Genomic DNA, 20,977 nt, shown 5'->3' with positions numbered 1-20,977 from the left:
GTAAAAATCATCACATGCGCGCCCTGCATCACAAATAGTAATCGATTATGAGTTTAATAATAATAATAATCCCACTTTTCTCAAATGCTCTTAACTAATTTCTACTAATTGCTTATTGTCAGTCTAAAGTCAACTGGGGTTTTAATTACATAGATATAGTCATAATCTTTCTTTATGTCATATATATATATATAAGCCCCCACATGGCATGTTGAGTGGGCTAAAAGGAAACAAGCAAGTGAGGTTCCTATAACCTTACTTTTGTGAAGTTGCTTCCCTTTAGTTTGTCATATCTTTGATTGTTTTGTTTAGCCTTCAACGGCGAGAATGACGGAAGGGAATGGGAACCCTAAGACAGTGGGACCTTCGTCGCACTCCGCTAGCTTAATCTGACCACTACTACTAGTACAGCTTGGTCAGCCACTTAATTCTAACCGCAGATTTCGGTTTCTTAAAAAAATTAAAATTGTCTAATTTATTTGGTCACCCACTGATCATAAATGTCGACACCCATTGCGTAAATAAATTGACTAACTACTACCATCTTATGATGACAACAATGTGCCCCCTCAAGTGGGTGCAGTGAAACCCTTCTGGCTGGCCTTTGGGTTCAGCTCGAGTACAACTGCAGTACAAGGGTGGGCAAACCCATTCAAAGTTTGTGTAGATCTTACTCCAAAGTCCAAACCCTACAAGCTGATTTCAATTCAATGTCTTGTTTTTATTAGAATTCAGGCTTAGTTTACTCTTTAAACAGATTGAAATAATCTCATTAGCTCAAAGAGTTTACTTAATTTGACCATATAGATTTGTAACACATGCGTGTATTTTGCACTTGCCAGCTATATATTTGCCCCACTTAGCAGATGATCTATCGCCAAAAGTTTTATAATTTAATTGATATCTTCTGATATTTTGTATGGAGAACTATTTCACATTATAAATATTGAATTATTAAAAAAGAAAAAGTTGCACTACTATCTTCTTTAACAATAACAAGTGATGCTTTTGTCAGCATGGTTTAGAATGTATTAAAATATCATTTCACTTGCATAAGAGCCAGGGGGAACAAATAGGTCACACACAAGGATTAATTTGAAGGTGTGTAAGTGTTCAAGTACTCGCATGAGTCCTTTTGAGATGTTTAGCTTAGTAGCAATTGAACTGCTTCACAATCCTGCTGCGCTGCATGATTTCAATCATGTCACATTGTGCATGCCGTTTCTCCAAACCAACACCTTTTCTTCTTTTCTTTAAGAGAGCCTCCACACCATTCTTCAGTGCACTTTTTTTTATCGACTTTTTTTTATGTTATATTGTGTTAATTTTTTTAAGAAAAAATATGTTAAATATATATACAAATCACATTTATATCTTTTTTTTAATAAGACCACATTTACAATTATAGGTTTTACATTTTTCTCATGTAAATTTGGACATTTGTCTTAAAAATAGAATTAGTATGATTGGTCCTTTGAAAAAAGCTTGTCTGAAATGTTTATCTTTATCTATAAGTGAAAATGAAATTTAAGCTTTGTCAGCAAAAGCAAAACTTCCATGGCAAAGCAATGGCTTTAGAAAGGGTAGGACCTCCTTTACTTGACTGCACAATACCCATGATTTAGTAACTTTTTAAAACGTTTCCTAGCTAATAGACTGATGAGTAACTTAACTAACTACTTTCTTCATAACTAGATTTTAAAGTTAGAAGTTACAACTCACAACGCTTTAGCTAGCTTTGGTCCCAACCCCTGAATTAGAGGGATAGTTATCCAAGAGAAAAGAAAAAGAAAGGAGAATTAGGTTTGGTTATTAGGTGCGAGAGTCCTACACACCTAACATATTTTATTTCGTACTCCGTATAGTGAGTCCTTGACATCACATCCACCTAAAAAAAGAGAGAGCACTAGCAAAGTTGCCAATTTGAGCAGTTTCATTATATAATATGAAATGAATAGCACCATCTTAAATCACTGAGTTCAAGCAAGGGTTTCTGCATTTTCCTGACCTCTTGAATATGAGTGATAGTATCTTTTCATTTATTTATGTTAAAGTGCAAGAGTGAGATTCATAGATTAATAGATTAGACTGTTTGGCACTAGTATTAGTTTTTTTTTTTTTTTTTTGAAAGAGGCACTAGTATTAGTTGCATCATGCATATATAAGCAATGCAATAATCCTAATGCTTTAGGCTTTAGGTTAGAAAGCACTCAAGAGCTAGCCAAGAGTCAAAGATTCCCCTTCAGCCTTAACCATCTTTATGTATGGTTGTAGTTTTTTTAAGAAAATTCAATTGAATCCTTTTTTTTATGAGTTTCCTTTTGCTTGACATAAGTGTTTTTTGTGTGGTACACTCTATACCGTACGCATCAACTACCTCAGAGCACTATATAAATTGTTAAATCAGGCTAGGGACCCACCCCCTAATTTTATATTAAGTGCCATATATTGTCATGTACAGATACAATTTATTAAAAAAAAGCTGTGGATCTTTCTTCTCTCTAACAAAACGTATTCCGTATGTTTTTTTTTTTTTGGCAAATTTTGTTTTTATACATTGAAAATTAAAGGTCTCACTATTTGAACTTTGGAGGTATTTATTAGAACCATTAAGAAATCCTAGTTAAACTACAAAATTCTTGACGTATTGATTTAAATATGTTTACTAACTTTCATTGTTATAAGTGATTGTAGTGAACATCTTAAATATTTTTTTTGGTGTGTGGCTAATTGATAACTCAAAGTGAGAGGATTTAAACAAGATATGTTTTCTTTTTTTGAAAAATAAATATATAAAAAAAGTCTCAATCAACTGAAAAATATTTCTTTTGATGTGCACATCTTAGAAATTGACACCTCGAATTTCTTTACATTGAAATCCTTGTTTTTAGCAAAAAAAAATATTAGTAGCACACAAAATATCATTAGCTAAATAGACGCAATCCACAAGAAATCATAAAGAATAAAAGATCCATTCCATAAAATAAAATAAATAAAAAAGTAAAAATAAAATAAACGATCCATCATTCAATGTGTTTGGTTGTATTGCAGTATTTTATTTATTAATAGAAACAGAGTAGTGAGTAGTAGGAGAAGTCACTACTCACTAGACAAGATTATGAGAGCTACGTACACATTCAGCCAAAGAAAAAAAAGTGAGAGAAACATGAGAGCTACACGAGTCAAGTGTCGGGACCGCTTGATTGGTTGGCACTTGGTGCTGGTCCACGTGATACACGATGGGGTACAATTTGTTATGTTTGGTTTTGGTTTTGGTTTTTTTTTTTTTTTTTTTTTTTGTGGGGTCCAGAATAAAAGCGTCGGTGCACGGGCAGTACATGATTGCTGCCCTCTGCGACCAAAACACCGTCAATCACATTATAGCGGAATCACTAAACACCGTAACCCACCGTCATTTGATCTTTGCGTCTGGATCCTCCCGCCGTTAAAGTCGGTAGAAACGACGCCGTTAAGCGAACTTCTTGTCAATTTTTTCCAATTTTTCATCATTGAGCAGAAAAGAGAATCTCCTCACGACACGATGTGCACTTCGCCAACACTTTGTATTGTAGGGCGGGTACGTTGAATACATTTTAAGATCTCGGACAATAAATTAAAATGGATTTTTTAATATTCAAATATTAATTATATACTATTTATGTTTCTTATTAAAAAAAAATCTCTAATCTTATTTTTTAAGGTAGAAATTTTTGGCAGCTTATTTGTATATTATTTATTAAAGATATAATTTCATAATTTTTATGTTAAGATGTAATTTTTGGTAATTTTTATGCTAAATGTGTGATAAAAAAATTAAAAATTAGCTTATTTTCAAAAAAGATAAAAATTATATTATTTTTAAAAATAAAATAAGACAAAAAGCAAGAAAAAAAAAATCTTTTCCCCAACACTCTCAAAATTACTAATTATAATTTTCTATTTAAATTTTATGAAGGGATCTTATTCACTTTCTATACTCTAGTTTATCCTCTCTCTTTTTTGTCTTATTTAATTAATAATTGATAATAATAATTTGAGGAAGAGTTTTTTTTTTTTTTTTAGAGTGATTTGATGAAGAGTTAGCCGTAAAACATTACAGAGTTTGACGGAGTGGGCATTTTGGCTTTTTTGGCTATGTTCTTAAAGTTAAGGGTGTAAATTGAAAATTTTATTACACAATTGATCAAAATGACAATAAACACAAATTAAAAGAGTAAAATGCCCCCCCCCCCCCCCCCACACACAAAAAAAAAAAAAAAAAAAAAAAAAAAAGGGAAAGGGGGCACCTTTGTTTTTATTACATTTTTTTCATCTATATTTTCTTTATCTAAAATTGTAGTTTAGGTTTCTTTAAAAAAAAAAAAAAAAAAAAAAAAGGAAATTGTAGTTTAGGTGAATATGTTCCAAAAAAACAGAATGTTTAGGAAATTTCCGATCCTCAAATCAAACAAATGAAGCTAAACTACTCATGATTACTGCAATTTGTGGAGCAATGAAACGGTCCAAAAAAGCCCAAAATTTGAGAAAGCATTCGGTGCCGACTGAATGTTAGAGCAAAAAATGCGGTCGTCTAAGGCCCCAAGTAAAAAAAAAGGCCCCTAAATTTTAACCAATAGGATTATTTATAATCAATAAATAAAATAATATTTTTTTACCAGATAAAAAACACATAAAAGAGAGAGAAAAATACAACGTCCACAATATTTTTCACCATACTTTTACAACTAATGTTAAGTAATAGATTGTTATTGATGACAAAAAAAATAATTATAGTGATATTTTCAAATAGAAAACAAAAAGCAACTTAAAACCTAAGATTTATTGTAAAAAATATTGTGAATGTTGCATTTCTAAAAAAAAAAAAAGAATAATAATAAGAGTTGAGTTTGCAAGCTTTTACTAATTCTAATTTAAGTCTACCACTAACACCGTTTTTTTACTTATCACTATCAATCTGTCATAACAAGTATGAAAAATTTTGTCAAACTTTTTCTATCTATAAAATTTCTAAAAAAAAGAAAAAATTCTATGTAGTTCATATTAATGAGTAAAAACTTTACATCTAAAATAAGATAATTAATTTTCACCTTAGGCTCCCAAATGCATCAAGCCGTCCTGAAAGCATTCCACACCAAGGGATCTAAAATTAATAATTTAACACTATTTATCATACATTAGATGTGAAAGCAAAAAAAAAAAATCAGGGAATATTCAAACTTTAATCTTCTTTGATCCATGTGGCTCATCAGAAAAGAAAGAAAGCAAAAAGTGTAACTAGGCAAAACTTCTAAAAACAATGATTAATTAGCACATGTACTATTATTACTGTTACAAAGCAAATAAAGACTGTGGCACCAAACCCTATCAAGTAAATCAACTAGTCCCGGAAAGTGAAAATTTAATTTCTATAGGATTTTGCATGCTTTGCACGCGCTCACATAGGCCTATCCTTCATTTACACGATTCACTCAAATGCTCTCTCCACCTTTTGAGCCCATCATGGCTTGTGTGACACCCTCTAACCCCTCTTTGGGGCCTTAGATAGTGGCCCTTTTTTTATTGTTCTTTTGGTTCTATGGCATAATCTCACCCCTCTAGAAACTAACCAATCTCTTTATGTTCCTTCAACCAGACAACACTTATTATAAAGTAGATTGAATTGGATTCCTCCCAATTTTTATTTATTTTTTAGTTTTTATTTTCTCCTTCTGCTTTCCTTGTTTTGGCGGGTCATGATGAAAAGGAATTGAAATGGTCCAGCACCTCATATGCCTTGCCTTAATGCTTAGGTTCGAGTTGTGTGGAACTCATTAGTATCGGAGTTGACAGGATAATTTAACGTGGAGGTTTAACTTAATATGGTTAAAGGTGACTTGCTTATAGAATTCCACATTTCTCATTCAACTAAGAAAAGAAAGGAAGAAAAAAAATGTAGTTAGCACCAACTTACACAATGGCTGTTAAAAGGTTTTGTTTTGGTTTATGTGAGGAAATTATGCTGGCCAATAATGAATTCAGAAGTAAAATATACTATTAAAGAGGTGCATAAAACATTGGTAAATATGGGTATAAGAATCAAAATAATTAACTTGTTATGGTTGTAGCTTGTAAGAGAATTTAGGGGAATTAGGGAAATCAAGTGGACATGTATGTACCTTTGGAATCAATTCCTACTTCGAATAACAGGTTATGCAAAATTGGACTCTAAAGTGCCTAGCGGAAGGCCTCAAGGAACCTTGTTTCATACTCTAAAACATAACTTCATTGGTCCCATGATTACAGTACTCCAGGCATAGAAGAAGGGAACCAACTCATAATTTTGTTTTGGTTTTGTCATTTAAAGGCCTAACAAGGCCAAAGAAAGATTAACTAGTAATAGCTTCCTAATACAGTATAATTAGGTACGTCCTAAAACCAAGCAAGAATAATCATTTTAATTAGCTTCCATGCTTTAAAAAGTAATTATATACCACCCACATATAATACATCTAGAAGCTATCATTATGTACCAAAATAATAAACTATTATGAGAGTTATTCCATGCTGTACTCGATCAATTTTCAAGTACCACCATACATTTGAACGTAACTATCAAAAAAAGGTTTCTTTAATTTGTTCGTATAATATACAGAATTTAGACAGCAATAATGATTTGGTAGTTTTATCCACACAAAAAAGTAATAATAATATTGATTTGGTAGTTTCTACCGGTGCCTAGCTACATAGGGCTCCACTGTGAAATTGCATGACCAGTGCCAACGTACGTAGGGTTGTATATTAGAATTGCATGAGATCAAGCAACCTGGCCCATCTCAAACTCGATCTGGTGTTTCTCTCATGCCCAGAAATGAATGACCAGATCATATTAGGTCACTAAATAAAGAAAAAAAATAATAATATTCCTACTCTTCTATTCCCCCCCCCCCCCCCCCCCCCCAGCATGAATTCTCAATCTTTAGTCAATTTTGGAATCAACCTTTTCAAAAAAAAGAAACTAAGACGGCCTATAAAAGTTCCGCCATCATCTCTCCTAAACTTTGTGAAAGCTGAAAAAAAAAACTAGATTAAAGAAAAGTTGTACCAGTGATTAATCTAGTTAATTGTAGTGATTAAATTATTGTCTTTTGATCTTTATGAGTATAGATGGACTACTAGTGAAAACGCGAAGGAAAAAAAAAACAATATGATTTGCAATAGAATGTGAATGTCCAGTGAGATTCATTATTTGATGGTCAGATCATGTTGGAGGGCAACTTGAAGTTGAAGTGCCAATTAAGGAAGATATATCAAAACTGCTTGTTCAAATTGTGACACCATACTGCGGAGTAAAATTATATCCAGGGGACCAGCTGGGCTTGATATGGTCTGAGCATATATTACTCACAAAATGAACATGGGCCAAATATATCGAAACACTTGGCGGACAAAGATGTACACATGCATAGAACTAGCTAAATCACTCCCTGTTTAAATAGGGAGCTTGGTATATTCCTCAATTAATTACAACATAAAACCCAAGATGATTTTTCAACACCCTTATATAACTCAATCAATCTAAGATCTAATATAATTATTTATATATATATATATATATATATGGATATGATTGAATTTCAACCTATGACATTCACTTCATGATAATTACTTTTTATCATAAAGCCAAGACACCAATCAATTCGAATATCAGATCTCGTATTTGAAAACAATATATTTTACTAGTTGAGTTAACTTGAGTACATTTTTTTTTAAATAGTTTATTATATTGACGTTGATGACAATTTAACTAAACTATGTGGATTATCTAATTAAGGAAATGCTTAGCAGCAACTAGATCAATGAAAAACACTAAACTACAAGATAACTGGAAAGTAAATAATCTGCAATATTAATCTATGAATCTAAACAAGTTGCTAACAACATTGCATATCTATAAAAAAAAAAAAAAAAGAAAAAAAAAAGAAAAAAAAAAAGTAACAATTACAATCAAACTACTATTGATAAGCGAGATTATAGCTGAGATGTGTTTTGAATGTGTGTCGTTTTGAAAAGTTTGACGTCTATTTATACTTGAGATCTAAATAGTCACTAATGATTATTGTTGCCGACTGGTGCATGTGCATCATCCTTAACTTCCTAGAACACTTGTCATTAATCTCATGTATCATATTTTTCATTTAAAATCTCTATAAGAATAATGATTCTCACACTTCTGTTAAATATTAGGAAACGTAAGTTGAGCTAGAAGGCTTTTAATTAACACGTATGATCATTTTGAAATTTAAATATGTATCATTAACAAAGGCCCAATACACGTTATTGGAACAGATCAATCCAGTCATGTGTTTGCTCGGCCGAAATTAGTGGGATGGGCTTGTAGCAGGGTCCCTCTCCATTTTGGGCTTTTAAAGTAAGCCCATCACATTTTCCCTCATCTTCGACGCTCACTCCGGTCACTCGCTTCTTACCCTCACTGTTTACAGAATTACAGTTGAAGCAGTTGACAGTTTAGAAAAAAAAGAGATAGAAATGGGATTTGGAATTGGAGCTCTAAGAACCCTAATTCGACCGTTATCAAGAACCCTAATTTCCCGATCCTCCACTACGACACCGTTTTCTTCCATATTCGCATCCCCTAAATCCGCACTTCATCGCGAAGCCCCATTTCCATGGTTTCCGATCGCCAACCATTTGCACAGCTTGACAGACACTCGGTTCCCAAAGAGACGGCCCATGGATAAGCCTCGTCGCAAAAGAGCCAGCACAAAACCACCAGGTTCGTGTTCCTCATTTCACTCCCACTTCTTTGTTCAATTTCTTTTTCCTTTGCAGCCAAAAGGGAATTGAATTTTGGTTTTGCTTTGCAGGGCCGTATGCTTGGGTTCAGTACACACCAGGCGAGCCCATACTTCCCAATAGACCCAATGAAGGAAGTGTCAAAAGAAGGAACGAGAAAAAACGTTTGAGGCAGCGTCGTGCTTTTATATTGGTGCGTCTTTTTGTGATTCTGAATACACTTAACTACTTATTTCCTAAATGGGTTTTGTTTTTCATTTCATGTTTTAATTGGTTTTAGCTAAACTGTATTTATTTGTTTAGTGTATCGCCTAGGATAGGATGTGTCGGTTTTTGTGTTGATATAATAAAGCTCAAAGTGCTTAACTAGGTGATGTGTTGTGCTTAAGTGAATGATTGATTTGGCATGAGCATAAATTGCTAAAGTGAATGATTGATTTGATTGGAGAGGATGATTCAGAAACTCTCTTCCCTTGTGCTTTGTTATAAATGCAGTTTGTGCATAATTAATCGTTAGGCAAGTGAAGCTTTTTAGATGAAGATTAATTTTTTAAAATTAACAAACTTCTGACTAGAAGTTTGAAATATGAACGTTGCAGATTATGGTTTCGGATTTTTGATTCGTTACATGCTTCTTGTTAATCATGATAATGCAATGGCAGCTTGAAATGTGTAATGGTATAAGCAGGTTGGAACTGATACAGTAAGTACTCAAACATAAATTGTTACTAGTATTTGTGTCATGGAGATGGTGTACCATCATGGAACTAGTTCAACCTTTGTTCTGGGGAGTTGGGATAGGCTGTTGTTTGTCACATCCACTAAACTCTGTGAACGCTTATCTTCTCACACTTAACACTTCCCTCTTAAGAAAACAGTGGACAGGAACTGTATTTATTGTTGTAACTAAGATATCATTACTAATGGTGAAGTGACCAGTTAACAGATCCATAAGGTTTTCCTTACGGATGTGAAAATTCGACCTCTGGCCTAGCTTTATCCATTTGTAGTAGATTGGTCAAAATGTACTCAGTTTGAGTGTTGTCATTATTTTTTTTAACTTTATTATGGATGATTACAAGGTTCAATCATAGTGTAGCTTTCCACATCAAAAGGGGCAGTGATAAAAAATCCAGTTGAGTTTCTTGACACATTAAATGGGGACATCCTATGAAAATGGATGTTGTCTTTGTGTTTTTAAAACTAACTTCAGTTTTTCCTGGATATATATGTGCATTGATAAGTGTATATCTGTGGTACCTGCATACACCCTTTATGATCCTTCATCATGCAATGTATATTATTAAATGAAAATTTTCAGATTTCTTATTCATTAATTGTTGTCAATTGTTGTAAATATTCTATTCATGTGTGACAGATGAAATACTTTTTGAAGTCTGATAGGTGGTTTTGAATGCCCCCTCATTGTGAAACCTATTTTTCCGTGTATAGGGCAAGTTCAAAATGAGTTAATTCGCTTAAAGATACGGGTGATTCCTATTAATGAAAAGATGATAGGGAGTTGCTTGAAATGGTTTTGGTCATGTTTAGAGGAGAGTAACTAATACACCGGTGAGAATGAGTGATTCAATGCAAATTGAAGGTACAAAAAAGGTAGAGTAAGACCAAATATAACATCAGTAGAAGTTATAAAAAAAAGACATATCAATAAAGGAAGTTACAAAATGTATGGCTTTGGATAGAATGGTATGATGGAAAAGAATTCATGTGACTAATTCTAACTAGTATGTTAAGAATCCATAACTGACCCAAAAATTTTGTGACAAAGGCTTAGTTATTGCTATTGTTGTTTACTTATTGATATGCTTTGAGATTTTTTTCCCTGCCCCACTTGCAATCTCCTAAATAGACAGGCTTTATGTGTAGGCCACGGATATAAATTACTTGTATAGTTGATTGTGTTCTTGAATGTAATCTGGATGTTGGGCATGTGCAGGCAGAAAAAAAGAAACGGAAGGCTCAGTTGCAGGAGGCTAATAGGAAGAAGAACATAAAGAGGGTAGAGCGTAAAATGGCTGCTGTGGCAAGGGAAAGAGCATGGGCTCAAAGACTGGCAGAACTGCAGCAGCTTGAGGAAGAGAAGAAAAAATCCATGGCTTAACATGCATTCTTGCTGGACCTCATATGCAGATGATGTCACTGCTTTTATGGTTTTTGCCCATTCTCCACTAAACATTCAAACTAGTTTCTTTCAATACCCACATTTTTTTTTCAATCTGCTAGATGGGTGAGCCTGTGCTTAATTTATTGGCATTTAGCATTCTTAACACATACTGACATGTCATGTTTTGCACATTGTTCAATTGTATACTGGGAGCGTGTACTCTGGTATGCTGGGTTATGAAACTAGAGAGGCATGGAGCAAGCAACTCTGTTGGCTATCCTCCCCTACCCGCTCTGTCCCTCACTCTTCTTGAATTAATGTCTTGATGAGGCTATTTCCATTTGGGTGGTGTTTATTTTACACACCTTGTTACACATGAGTTTACACACACCCATAGAATGTACTGAAATCGTGACTTCAAGTCATGTTTTGAAGTTCGAAATTATGATTTGAAGTCACAATTTTAGTGCATTTTATGGGTGTGTAAACTTGTGTGTAGCATGATGTGTAGTAGCATTTACCCATTCCATTTTGCGTGGTTCTCTACTAATAACATACATATCAGCCTAGACTACATGATTATTGGCGACTTAATTGGCTGTTATTACCATTCCAAGCAATACTGCCCTCGGACTACACAATAATTACTCATCAGGTAGGAGGTATACGTGTGGAGATAGTCAGTGCAATATTAAAGTATCCATTTTAAACCCAACTATGGGTTTGAATCACTTGGAATACCTTCATTCAATTCACAAACTATAAAAAAGTATCATTTTAAATCCAGTCCCCCTACTTCTGTCTCCATCCCTCGTTTATGTTGACACAACCCTCAACCGTCCACCCAATGTTGGAAACAATTGCCGTAGGTTGTGGTTGATTCAATTCGGCCTTACTCAAGCTCGTTTAGCCAATTATTTTGTAGTTTTATTCTTCAAATCAAACCTCCATGGATAGGTTTTATTTATCAGTAATAATTTCTTGAAATTGATCCTTGGAATGTGTAATTGGGGATTGAATTGATGATTGATAAAAAGGAATAGACCAAATCTTGATAAAATTTTATTGGATTTAAAGGGTGATTTAGGCCTTGAGGGTAGTTAATGTTTCAACTGTATAATCGGGGTCTTGAAATAAAGAATGACAACCCTAATTATGCGCGTAACGTTTGGCATCTCATATTTTCAGCTAGTTTATTTGCTTGAACATACTTTTTCTCCCAAATTTTTAGTAAATAAGTAAATGACTTTTTGAAAATAAGTCTATTTATTTGCTTAAAACCATTTTTTTGTCTTGTCTTTTAGCGATTAAGTTAACATAAGAAAATATAGGATACCAAAAGACAAAGCTTCTTTTAATGTTATAAGGTGAGACAAAAAAACAACTTCAGATAAGCTAGCTTAAGTTTTGTCATGATTAGTAGGAGATTTCTAACCACAAAAAAGGGGTTTTGTCATGATTATTTTCAATTCCAATTGACTTTGTAATAGTTTTTATCTCATACTTCTCGAGTGTGATTATATATTAGCACTAATGTGGTGGATTCTAGTCAAGACTCCATAATTAAATGTGCTTGGATAAGAGCTTCCTAATTCCTATTGCCCTCCCATCCATTTACTTTTTGAGAGAGAGAGATCTCATATTCCAAAAGGTAAATATGGGGTTGTAAAGCAATTTAAGTGTCTAATTGCAAAATAAGCATTGCACTATTTAGTGTTGTCAATTTAATTTGTTTCATGTTAGGTTCTTTGTGTGTGTGATTGTTAAAAAAAAAATTCCATTTGGGTTTGGCGATGAAATCTGCCACTTCTGCTCATGTGTCAGTTTTTGAGAAATTGGACTTAATAAGTCAGTCCATTTTATTTCATTCTAGTCTAGCTCACCTTTTTTGCATTTATAAGTTTGGTTTCTTTGAATTTGGCTAATTGTTTCTCTCAACAAAAATCAGGTATGTGCAACAAAACTAATCAGATCTCTAAATTTGGTTAATTGTTTATATTGGCACTAATTCAGTGGATCCAACAAGACTTCATAATTAAGTGTGCTTCACTTACCAAGGGAGTTGGGTTTCATAAATTAGTCCATTTGATTCATTCATGTCATATTCACATTTTTCACATTTATGAGCTTAGTAGAATTTAAACTTATACCTATGACGTTCCACTTAACCAGTTCAACTAATTGAAACCCACAATCTCTCTAAATTTGGTTAATTGTTTTCACTGGGCAAAAATCAAGTATATACTACAACAGAACTAATTAGATCTAACATGAGATTCATGTTGTTTGCTTATATAGTTGTTAGCTTGTTAATTTGACAAATTAAGAGTATGTGCATTTGTTGAAGAGTTCACTACTCAACCAACTACGCTGTTTACAGTCAATAAATAAAATAAAATAAAATAAACCATATTACTTACACGTAAATATTCCAATAATAATACAGAACATGTAATCGTGCGCTTGCTTCATATAATATCGTTACCCATGAAATAAAAATAAGAAAGTAATTGGGGATAGGGGATTTACATTGAAGGGGCTCCACCAACCAGAAGTGCACATGCAGGGCATGGAGTCAGAAGGTAGCACCATGACCCATGGCCATGAAGAGTTGATAACCGCCACAAATTAATGCTATTATCGAATCAAACAGAAAAATTCAATTGTTGGAGACTTTGATTTAAAGTTAGATTAAATCTTTACCCCACGTGCATTCAATTTTAAGGACGCGGACAGTGGCCCAAATTCCCGTCCTACTATGAACATAGATAGTGACATCATAGCTAACACAATTATAGAGTTTCCATTTGATTGGGGGATGCCCCCTCGTGGGTGGGTCTTTGTACTTATATTTTGAGTCGAGATAATAGTCTTATAAGATATTTTTTCTTGAAATTATATACCCTATCTCACAGTCTTTATTTTTTTTTACAACATAAAAATTTTACTCTAATCTAATCTAAGTATATATGTATGTAAAATTCAATTCTAAAAACTTGAATCTCGTCCTTTGCAGTAAATTAGTCTTGATTAGTATTCCCTCAATCCCAAATTTTTAAACATTTATTTTAGGACAAAGGTTGCCTATAAAGTATAAACATAGTTGTAGCTAATAACTACAACTCTTGCTAAAAAAAATAACATGATTCTTTTGAAAATCTAACTATTGAATTGCATTTATATATATATATATATATATATATTTTTTTTTTAACACGCACATCAAATTTTGTGTCAATCGAACATTATTTATTATTTTGATCTATAATTATTGATCTTTGATCATTTGGAAAATTTGTAAGCATGGAGAATATAAGAAAAAAAATTTATCCAATAATAAATTTGACAAAATTCATATCCAAAAAAATGATATTGAGTGAAGTTGTAGTTATTGGCTATAACTAATTAAGTTTGCCGCTGAACTTTATCTTTTATTTTATTTTGAGAATCGTTTTTTTTTTAATGTAAATCACAATGCATGAATTGAAATTCCTTTAATATGTTGGATTTCCTATACAAGCCTAACAATACTCAAGGAGCACAGTTGTCAATATCGTACTATACGCGATACGTATCGTCTTGTGTACAAAAAATTTTGTATCGTAAGGACGTATCGTAAGTGCTTATGAATCGTCCTATACATAGGTATGTATCGTATGAATTATATCGTATCCATGAATCGTACATATCATACGATACATAAACATGTGGGTTTAAAATGAGTTTTTTTGTTAAAATTTGTGGTTTTATTTGATTTAATTAAACAAGTTGCTAGACTTTGTTAACACAAAATTATTGGAAAACTTAATTGAGTCTAATGAAATTGCAAGTCCATTAGTTTTTTTCCTTCCTTCTTTTTCTCCTACAAAATTTAGACTATACTCATAACACTCACTTTCATATGTGCAAATTATTTTCTATGCTATTAATAATGTATTAAATGAAAATATAATTGTTTTTTATTTTGTTTTTATTATTTTGAGTCTAAAAAGCTAGAATTTCAAGAAAAAATATAAAGAATAAAATATTAGAATAAAAAAAACCAAAAAAAAAAAAGAGTAAATGTTGATAATAATAAAGAAAATGTATGAACAAATAATTTTGCAAGATGCTGAACATGATGATAACATTGACTTAGATAAAGTTGATTAGCCAAGATGATGAAAATATATTATCATTTTGGATCATATATCATGTATTATTTCTAAGTTTAATCAATTTAAATGTGAATGTTATAAACATAAGTTAATTTGATTTATTTAGTTAGCTTTGTTAAATTTTATTACATAAGTAATGATTAAATTGGTCATTAATTGAATATATTTTGAATTTATAATGAATATATATCTATAATTATTTTATAATTTTATTAGGTGTTTGTATGTCTTACGATATACGATTCGATACGATACACGATACAGAAAAATAAAAAAATCAATTTACAGTATGATTCACAATTTGACAACTATGTCAAGGAGTATTTATGGAGGTCACCGTGATGGGGAGCTTTCTCTTCATCTTCACAGTTGGAAAGTAAACAATTTCATCCTTTTGAGCTACCCATCTGCAGGGGAGAAAGAACATTATTTGACCGTTTTCAAGAGTATTATATTCTTTTTCTTTATTATATATTAAGTGCCTAGTGTCATATATCTTGACAGTTTTAACTTTTAATTTGATCCATCGCAATAACAACAATAAAGTTTTAGTTCAAAATTTTTTTAAGTCGATTATGGATCTTCAACAAAGTAATTAGGGTCAGCTATGTTTATAGCTGGTACCAAACCCCAAAAAAATGAGGAAAGTGAACCTGTATAAAATTTGAAGATTTAGCGGACAAGATTTACCTGTAAGTAGTGACAAGATGATGAAGAAATATTGATAGTTGAAGCCTGCAATATTCTAATCCAGGGCATAGCCTTTGTCCACCACCGAAAGGTGTAAAGAAATTGTTGTTAACGGTAGCTTCCATTTTCTGGAAACAAAGAAATCACATATAATATACTTACAAAGGTCACAGAGTATATATATATATATATATATATGATTATGCTGAGAAACATGGTTTCTAATGCTCATGTAAAAGTAACTATTAGTTAATTCTTACCTCCCACCTCCATGGATTAAACTGATATGGGTTTTCATAGTTGTCTTCATTCATGTGAACAGAAATAAAAGATGCCAGGACACACCATCCTTGTGGTATGGAGTAACCTGTTAACAATCATAAATGAATTTGCCTACAATTTAACTATCATATCAGCCAAAAAACACAGCCCAAGAAAAATTGCATTCTCTAAGAACTGACCTTTGATTTCTACGTCCTTGAGTGCTTTCCTCCAGACCCCATTGATGATATTTGCCATTCTAAGAGTTTCACTAATCACCTTGTGAAAAATAAAAAATAACAGGGTTTGATGTATTAGTAAATTTTTTTTTTTTTTTTTCGTGAAGGTACTTAACAATTCCATTCCTTTTCTTTCTAATTTTTGAGACTCACATTTTGAGTAAATTGCAAGGACATGTACTCAGACCAAGCATAATCTTCACCGGAATCAGTCTTTTGCTTCTTCAGTTCCATGTTCTCCTCCTACATTATCACGTAAAAACATTAAAACCAAACACATGTATATCAAAAATGAAATAAAATCTGGCCCAAACATTTAAGGCCATGCCATTAGTGTCACTATCATCACGATTTTAGTCACTGTAAATTAAATAAGGTGGGAAAAGATTGTGAATTTGTTAATAAACTATTGTTTGTTTAGGTAAATATGCTAAGGTTAGTTTAATGGTTCTTAAAGTCTATTAAGTCGTGATGTAGCTCCATTTCTTATGATCACCTAAATACTATGCAATATTTTGTCTGTCATCCTTTTGTTTGCTGGGTATGAATAGCTATATACTGAAATAATGTTTTTGAATGTTTAATTAGTAAAAGAAAGTACTCAGAAAAATATATATAGTTAATGAATTTTTTTTTTTTTTTACAAGATTTTTCCAAACTCTTCCACAACAAAACTAACTTAGCTATATATTTTGATTTGAATAGTATATTTTTAATATACAAGCCAAATTTCATTCAAATTCAATACTAATTACTTTCCTTTTATAAACGTGTTTTTTATACATAACTTAAAAATACAAAAACTTAAAATTTAAGAATTTGGTTAATAATATAACTATTAACCTTTGATTTTCTTGAAATTTTACAAAAATAATGAGAATATAATATTAAAAAATGCAGTCTAACATTAAATTTTGTCAAAATTCATATCCGAAAAAAAAAATATATATTATCTCTTCAAATTTGTTATTATTAATGAAATAATAAAAGTTATTTGGAATATTTTTTAAAAAATAATAATTTTCTGAACAGTGACAATATGACAATTGACAGCTAGCGGTCGAAACTCACGCAAAGTAAGTAGATGGTCCTCTCCTGACAGCCGTTCAATCTAAATCGTACGGCTGCCGACGTCCAGTCTGTCTTTTGGCCTACGTGGACCCTCACACGTACCCTGTCTCTTTATTTCTACTGAAAAGGACTTACTCGGAAAAAAGTCAAACACTTAAAAAACAGTACTCATCGATGTAACGAAATCAGATTAGTAATCGCAGCCGTTGATTAAAATGAAGGTCAAAAGAGAAAAAAAAAAAGCCCATATCTAATATTTCTTTTACCTAAATGCAAAAACACCCCATTTGCATTTGCGTTTGTTGTAAAGAGCCACTCCTAGAGGTTTCAATTTTTCCTAGTCATTTCCTTAATTAAGCTTTCACATTAAACAGTATCACAAATCTTGATTAGTGTAAATGTGTGTGAAACTTATTTTTCGGTGCTTGTTCTCACACTCTCAATTTGTGTGTAAATGTGTATAAAACTCATTCTTTGGTCCTTGTTTTCACACTCTACAAATATTTATAAGTAACCATCCTGTCAAAAATGCAAGTTTCAATTTATGTAAATGTGTGTAAAACTCATTTTTAGAAACTTAAATCTCTCATACTTCATAAATACTTATACATGTAGAAGTTAAATGAAAGGTAATCCTCAAAATCAATAAGAGGGATATAGAAACCTCGACCGAGCTGAAAAAACTTTTTTTTTTTTTTTTTTTTTTCAAGTAAGTTTACGTACCACTAATTTTTGTAGAGCAACAGGGGAGTCACTGAGGAATTTGACAGCAAGGGTCATAGCGGTGACCATAGTTTCATCTCCAGGGATCATCATCTCTATGATATTTCCAGAGATGGAATCCAACGGCAGGCTTTGCTTCTCGCTTGATTCACTACTATCCCGTAACAGCAAGTCCACTGCATCATTTATTGGAGCTTTCTCGTCTGTAATATTCATGCTCTCTTTTCTCTTCTGTAATATCGTCATCATCCTCTTCATCAACCTCTCCTTGGCCTACATGCACGCACTCAATAACACACTCAAAAAAACAAAAGCACACTAAAACTCAAACAATATATCCATGTAGAAAGAGTTACAAAAACATATTCAACAAAGATATTTAAGACTGATTTATTTAAAAAATACACACACAAAAAAAAAAGTTAAATTACCTTGAGAGATTTATAGAACCTTGTTCCAGGGAGGTTAATAGGTAAACAAATCAACCCTTTGATGAATTCTTGAAAATCACTTCTCAGAAAGTTCAAATTTTCTCCTGGACCCACGCTTGTCAATGTATTAACCAAAACGTCAAACGTAAGCTGAGACACCCAGAAGCCAAAAACTTTATTAGACATAGAGAGAACAGATCAGTTTTAAGTATAATATTATAGTATGTGTTTAGGGTATAGAGTAGACTATATTATATATAGAGACCTTTTTGGATTCATTTTGGACGTATATAGGGTTTTTGTCTTTCCAAGTAGCGAGGGAGAGTTTTACAGAGTTTTCAAAGACTTTGGTAACACGGGCTTTGAGTGGTGCGGATCTCAGGAACCCTAGGATCAGTGCATGCATTCTCTTATGAGGACTTCCATTAGTGTGGAGTATAGAATTTTTTCCAAATAATTCTCTGACGGATTTGGGATATGCAGGGATAAATATGTTGCCCTGGTTCAGTAACACCACTTTGTTCACTTCCGTATCAGTGGAAACTATGATGGGTGTTCCCAATATGTTTGTTCTGAACACCTTCCCATACCTGTTATTAATAGAAGAGACAGAGGAAGAGATTAGAAGATTAACAGGTACTATTTGTTTCATTACTTGAATTTTGTTGCTCCGCCAAACGTATATAAACAAATTTCACTAATTTTTTATTTTTTAAAACGTGTGAAGTGGCATATTGTGATCACTTAACACCATTTTAATGTATGAGATTATTACAAATTAACATCCTTTTTATTTTATATCGATCACAACTTATCATTTCAATAACCGTAAAACAAATTTATGAAATTATTAATTTTTATAAATAAAATTTGTACTATTTGTTGTGTTTGACACGATTGTTTGTGAATTTTCACTGATTTGAAGGAAGTTATAAGGTGGGCTTTGTAATTGCAATAGAGTAGTGCAATATATGGAAGGGAAATGGTCAATTATTCATGGGAGGCTTAAATAAATCTATGGAGAATAGGGATAGCCTGTGGTTGCTGTCTGGACAAGCAAATGATATAAAGAGATTCACTGCGGAAACTGGAAAGGTCTTAGTTAGTGCACAGCAGGCTTTTCTTTCTACCTTGTACTCCTTGTGCTGTTCCTTTCTTTCGCTATAGTATTGTCACAATCTGTCATAGTGAAAGAAAACTCTTCTTTTTTTTTCTTTTTTCTCTTTTAAAAAAAATATATATATATATTAATCCCAAATAAAACCATACATTATATTAATTACATAACAACATAATTTTGAGAGTCGGTAGTTTTTTCACTTACTGTTTATCAAAAATTATAACTTTTAATAAGTTTTATATTAAATATGACAAATAAAATTAAAAGTTAACACAATATTTTTTGCATTGACTTTTCTCATAATTATTGGCATGATCTGTTTTGATTTGAAGTTTGAACTAACCTTTTTTTAATGATTTAAGCAACATTAATCCATCGCTTACTCTTATTATACACCAATTTCAACCGAACATGTCATCCACTGTAATAAAAAAAAATTTAAAAATTAATGTGTCCTAAATTTTTTTTTTGGAAAACAAAATTAATGTGTCCTTAAATTAGCTTTTGATAATAATTTCAACCAATATTTCTTTTTACTATATTACCACTATTATGCTAATAATAGTAGTAATATAGTAAAAAAGTTCGGTATAGTACTGGAGAGGATTTTGGGTGACTATAGCAAAACGGAAGGGTGAGAGAGATTGTAGCTCTCTAGGATTTTAACTGATAAGAAAAAAATAAATAAATAAAGAAACTCAAGCTTTGTTCTAATTAAACTTAGTCTGAGAAACGAAATTTAAAATTGATTTAGAACAAATTAATAAAAAGAAAAAGGGTACATCAATCTAAGAGGGGAAAATATTAGCCTGGCTAGAATAGAATATAGATCAAGAAGTGATTAGAGATGAAATAAGTGAGGAAAGCTTACAAAGATTTGCGTTTGTCCATGAAGTTAACAGGTTTAGAGCTGTAGCCACAAGCAATGAAGTCAAGAGTTTCTCCTATGAAAGGCCAACCTAAGCTCCCTTTTGGAACCCCACGCTTTTCTAACTTCTTCTCCTTAAGCCAATACCATCCTATAACTATACCTATCAAAACCCAACACCCAATAATCCATTCCATTCTCACTCAAACTCCACTTTTTTTTTTTTTTTTGTATAAAGCAGAAATCTTAGTTACACCTGCAAATTTTTTGTAACTTCTCACTCCATGCAGTTCTTTGTGTGTGTGTGTGTGTGTGTGTGAGAGAGAGAGAGAGAGAGAGAGAGAGAGAAGAAAGCAACTTTTTATTGTACGTCCTTGTGAGATAATTGAATGAGAAAGTTATTGTAGTCTTCAATGGGAGATTCGGAAAATCTAGGGCTTGCTGCAATCATTAAATGAGATTGCTTCGTTTAGATAAGTATTGGCCCCTAGTTGTCTAG

At 32.2% G+C, this 20,977-nt stretch overlaps 2 protein-coding genes across 2 annotated transcripts; one reads left to right on the top strand and one right to left on the bottom strand.

Annotated features, from left to right (window-relative positions):
- Positions 1–8,468: 8,468 nt before the first annotated feature.
- Positions 8,469–11,195, top strand: LOC126733135 (uncharacterized). Its single transcript, XM_050436322.1, has 3 exons — positions 8,469–8,773; positions 8,865–8,986; positions 10,751–11,195. The coding sequence occupies exons 1-3, from the start codon at positions 8,527–8,529 to the stop codon at positions 10,913–10,915; spliced, it is 534 nt and encodes a 177-aa protein (XP_050292279.1). The 5' UTR covers positions 8,469–8,526; the 3' UTR covers positions 10,916–11,195.
- Positions 11,196–15,262: 4,067 nt separating this feature from the next.
- On the bottom strand, positions 15,263–20,977 carry LOC126733134 (3-epi-6-deoxocathasterone 23-monooxygenase CYP90C1). The gene is made up of 9 exons (XM_050436321.1): positions 20,482–20,977; positions 18,756–19,080; positions 18,491–18,640; positions 18,060–18,332; positions 16,419–16,508; positions 16,227–16,305; positions 16,026–16,132; positions 15,766–15,893; positions 15,263–15,482 (listed from the first exon to the last, which is right to left on the bottom strand). The coding sequence occupies exons 1-9, from the start codon at positions 20,673–20,675 to the stop codon at positions 15,389–15,391; spliced, it is 1,440 nt and encodes a 479-aa protein (XP_050292278.1). The 5' UTR covers positions 20,676–20,977; the 3' UTR covers positions 15,263–15,388.

Source organism: Quercus robur, chromosome 6 (assembly GCF_932294415.1).
Source record: "Quercus robur chromosome 6, dhQueRobu3.1, whole genome shotgun sequence".
Taxonomy (NCBI): Eukaryota; Viridiplantae; Streptophyta; class Magnoliopsida; order Fagales; family Fagaceae; genus Quercus; species Quercus robur.
The sequence above is the reverse complement of the archived record's forward strand: the minus strand, read 5'-3'. Positions and strand labels throughout refer to the sequence as shown.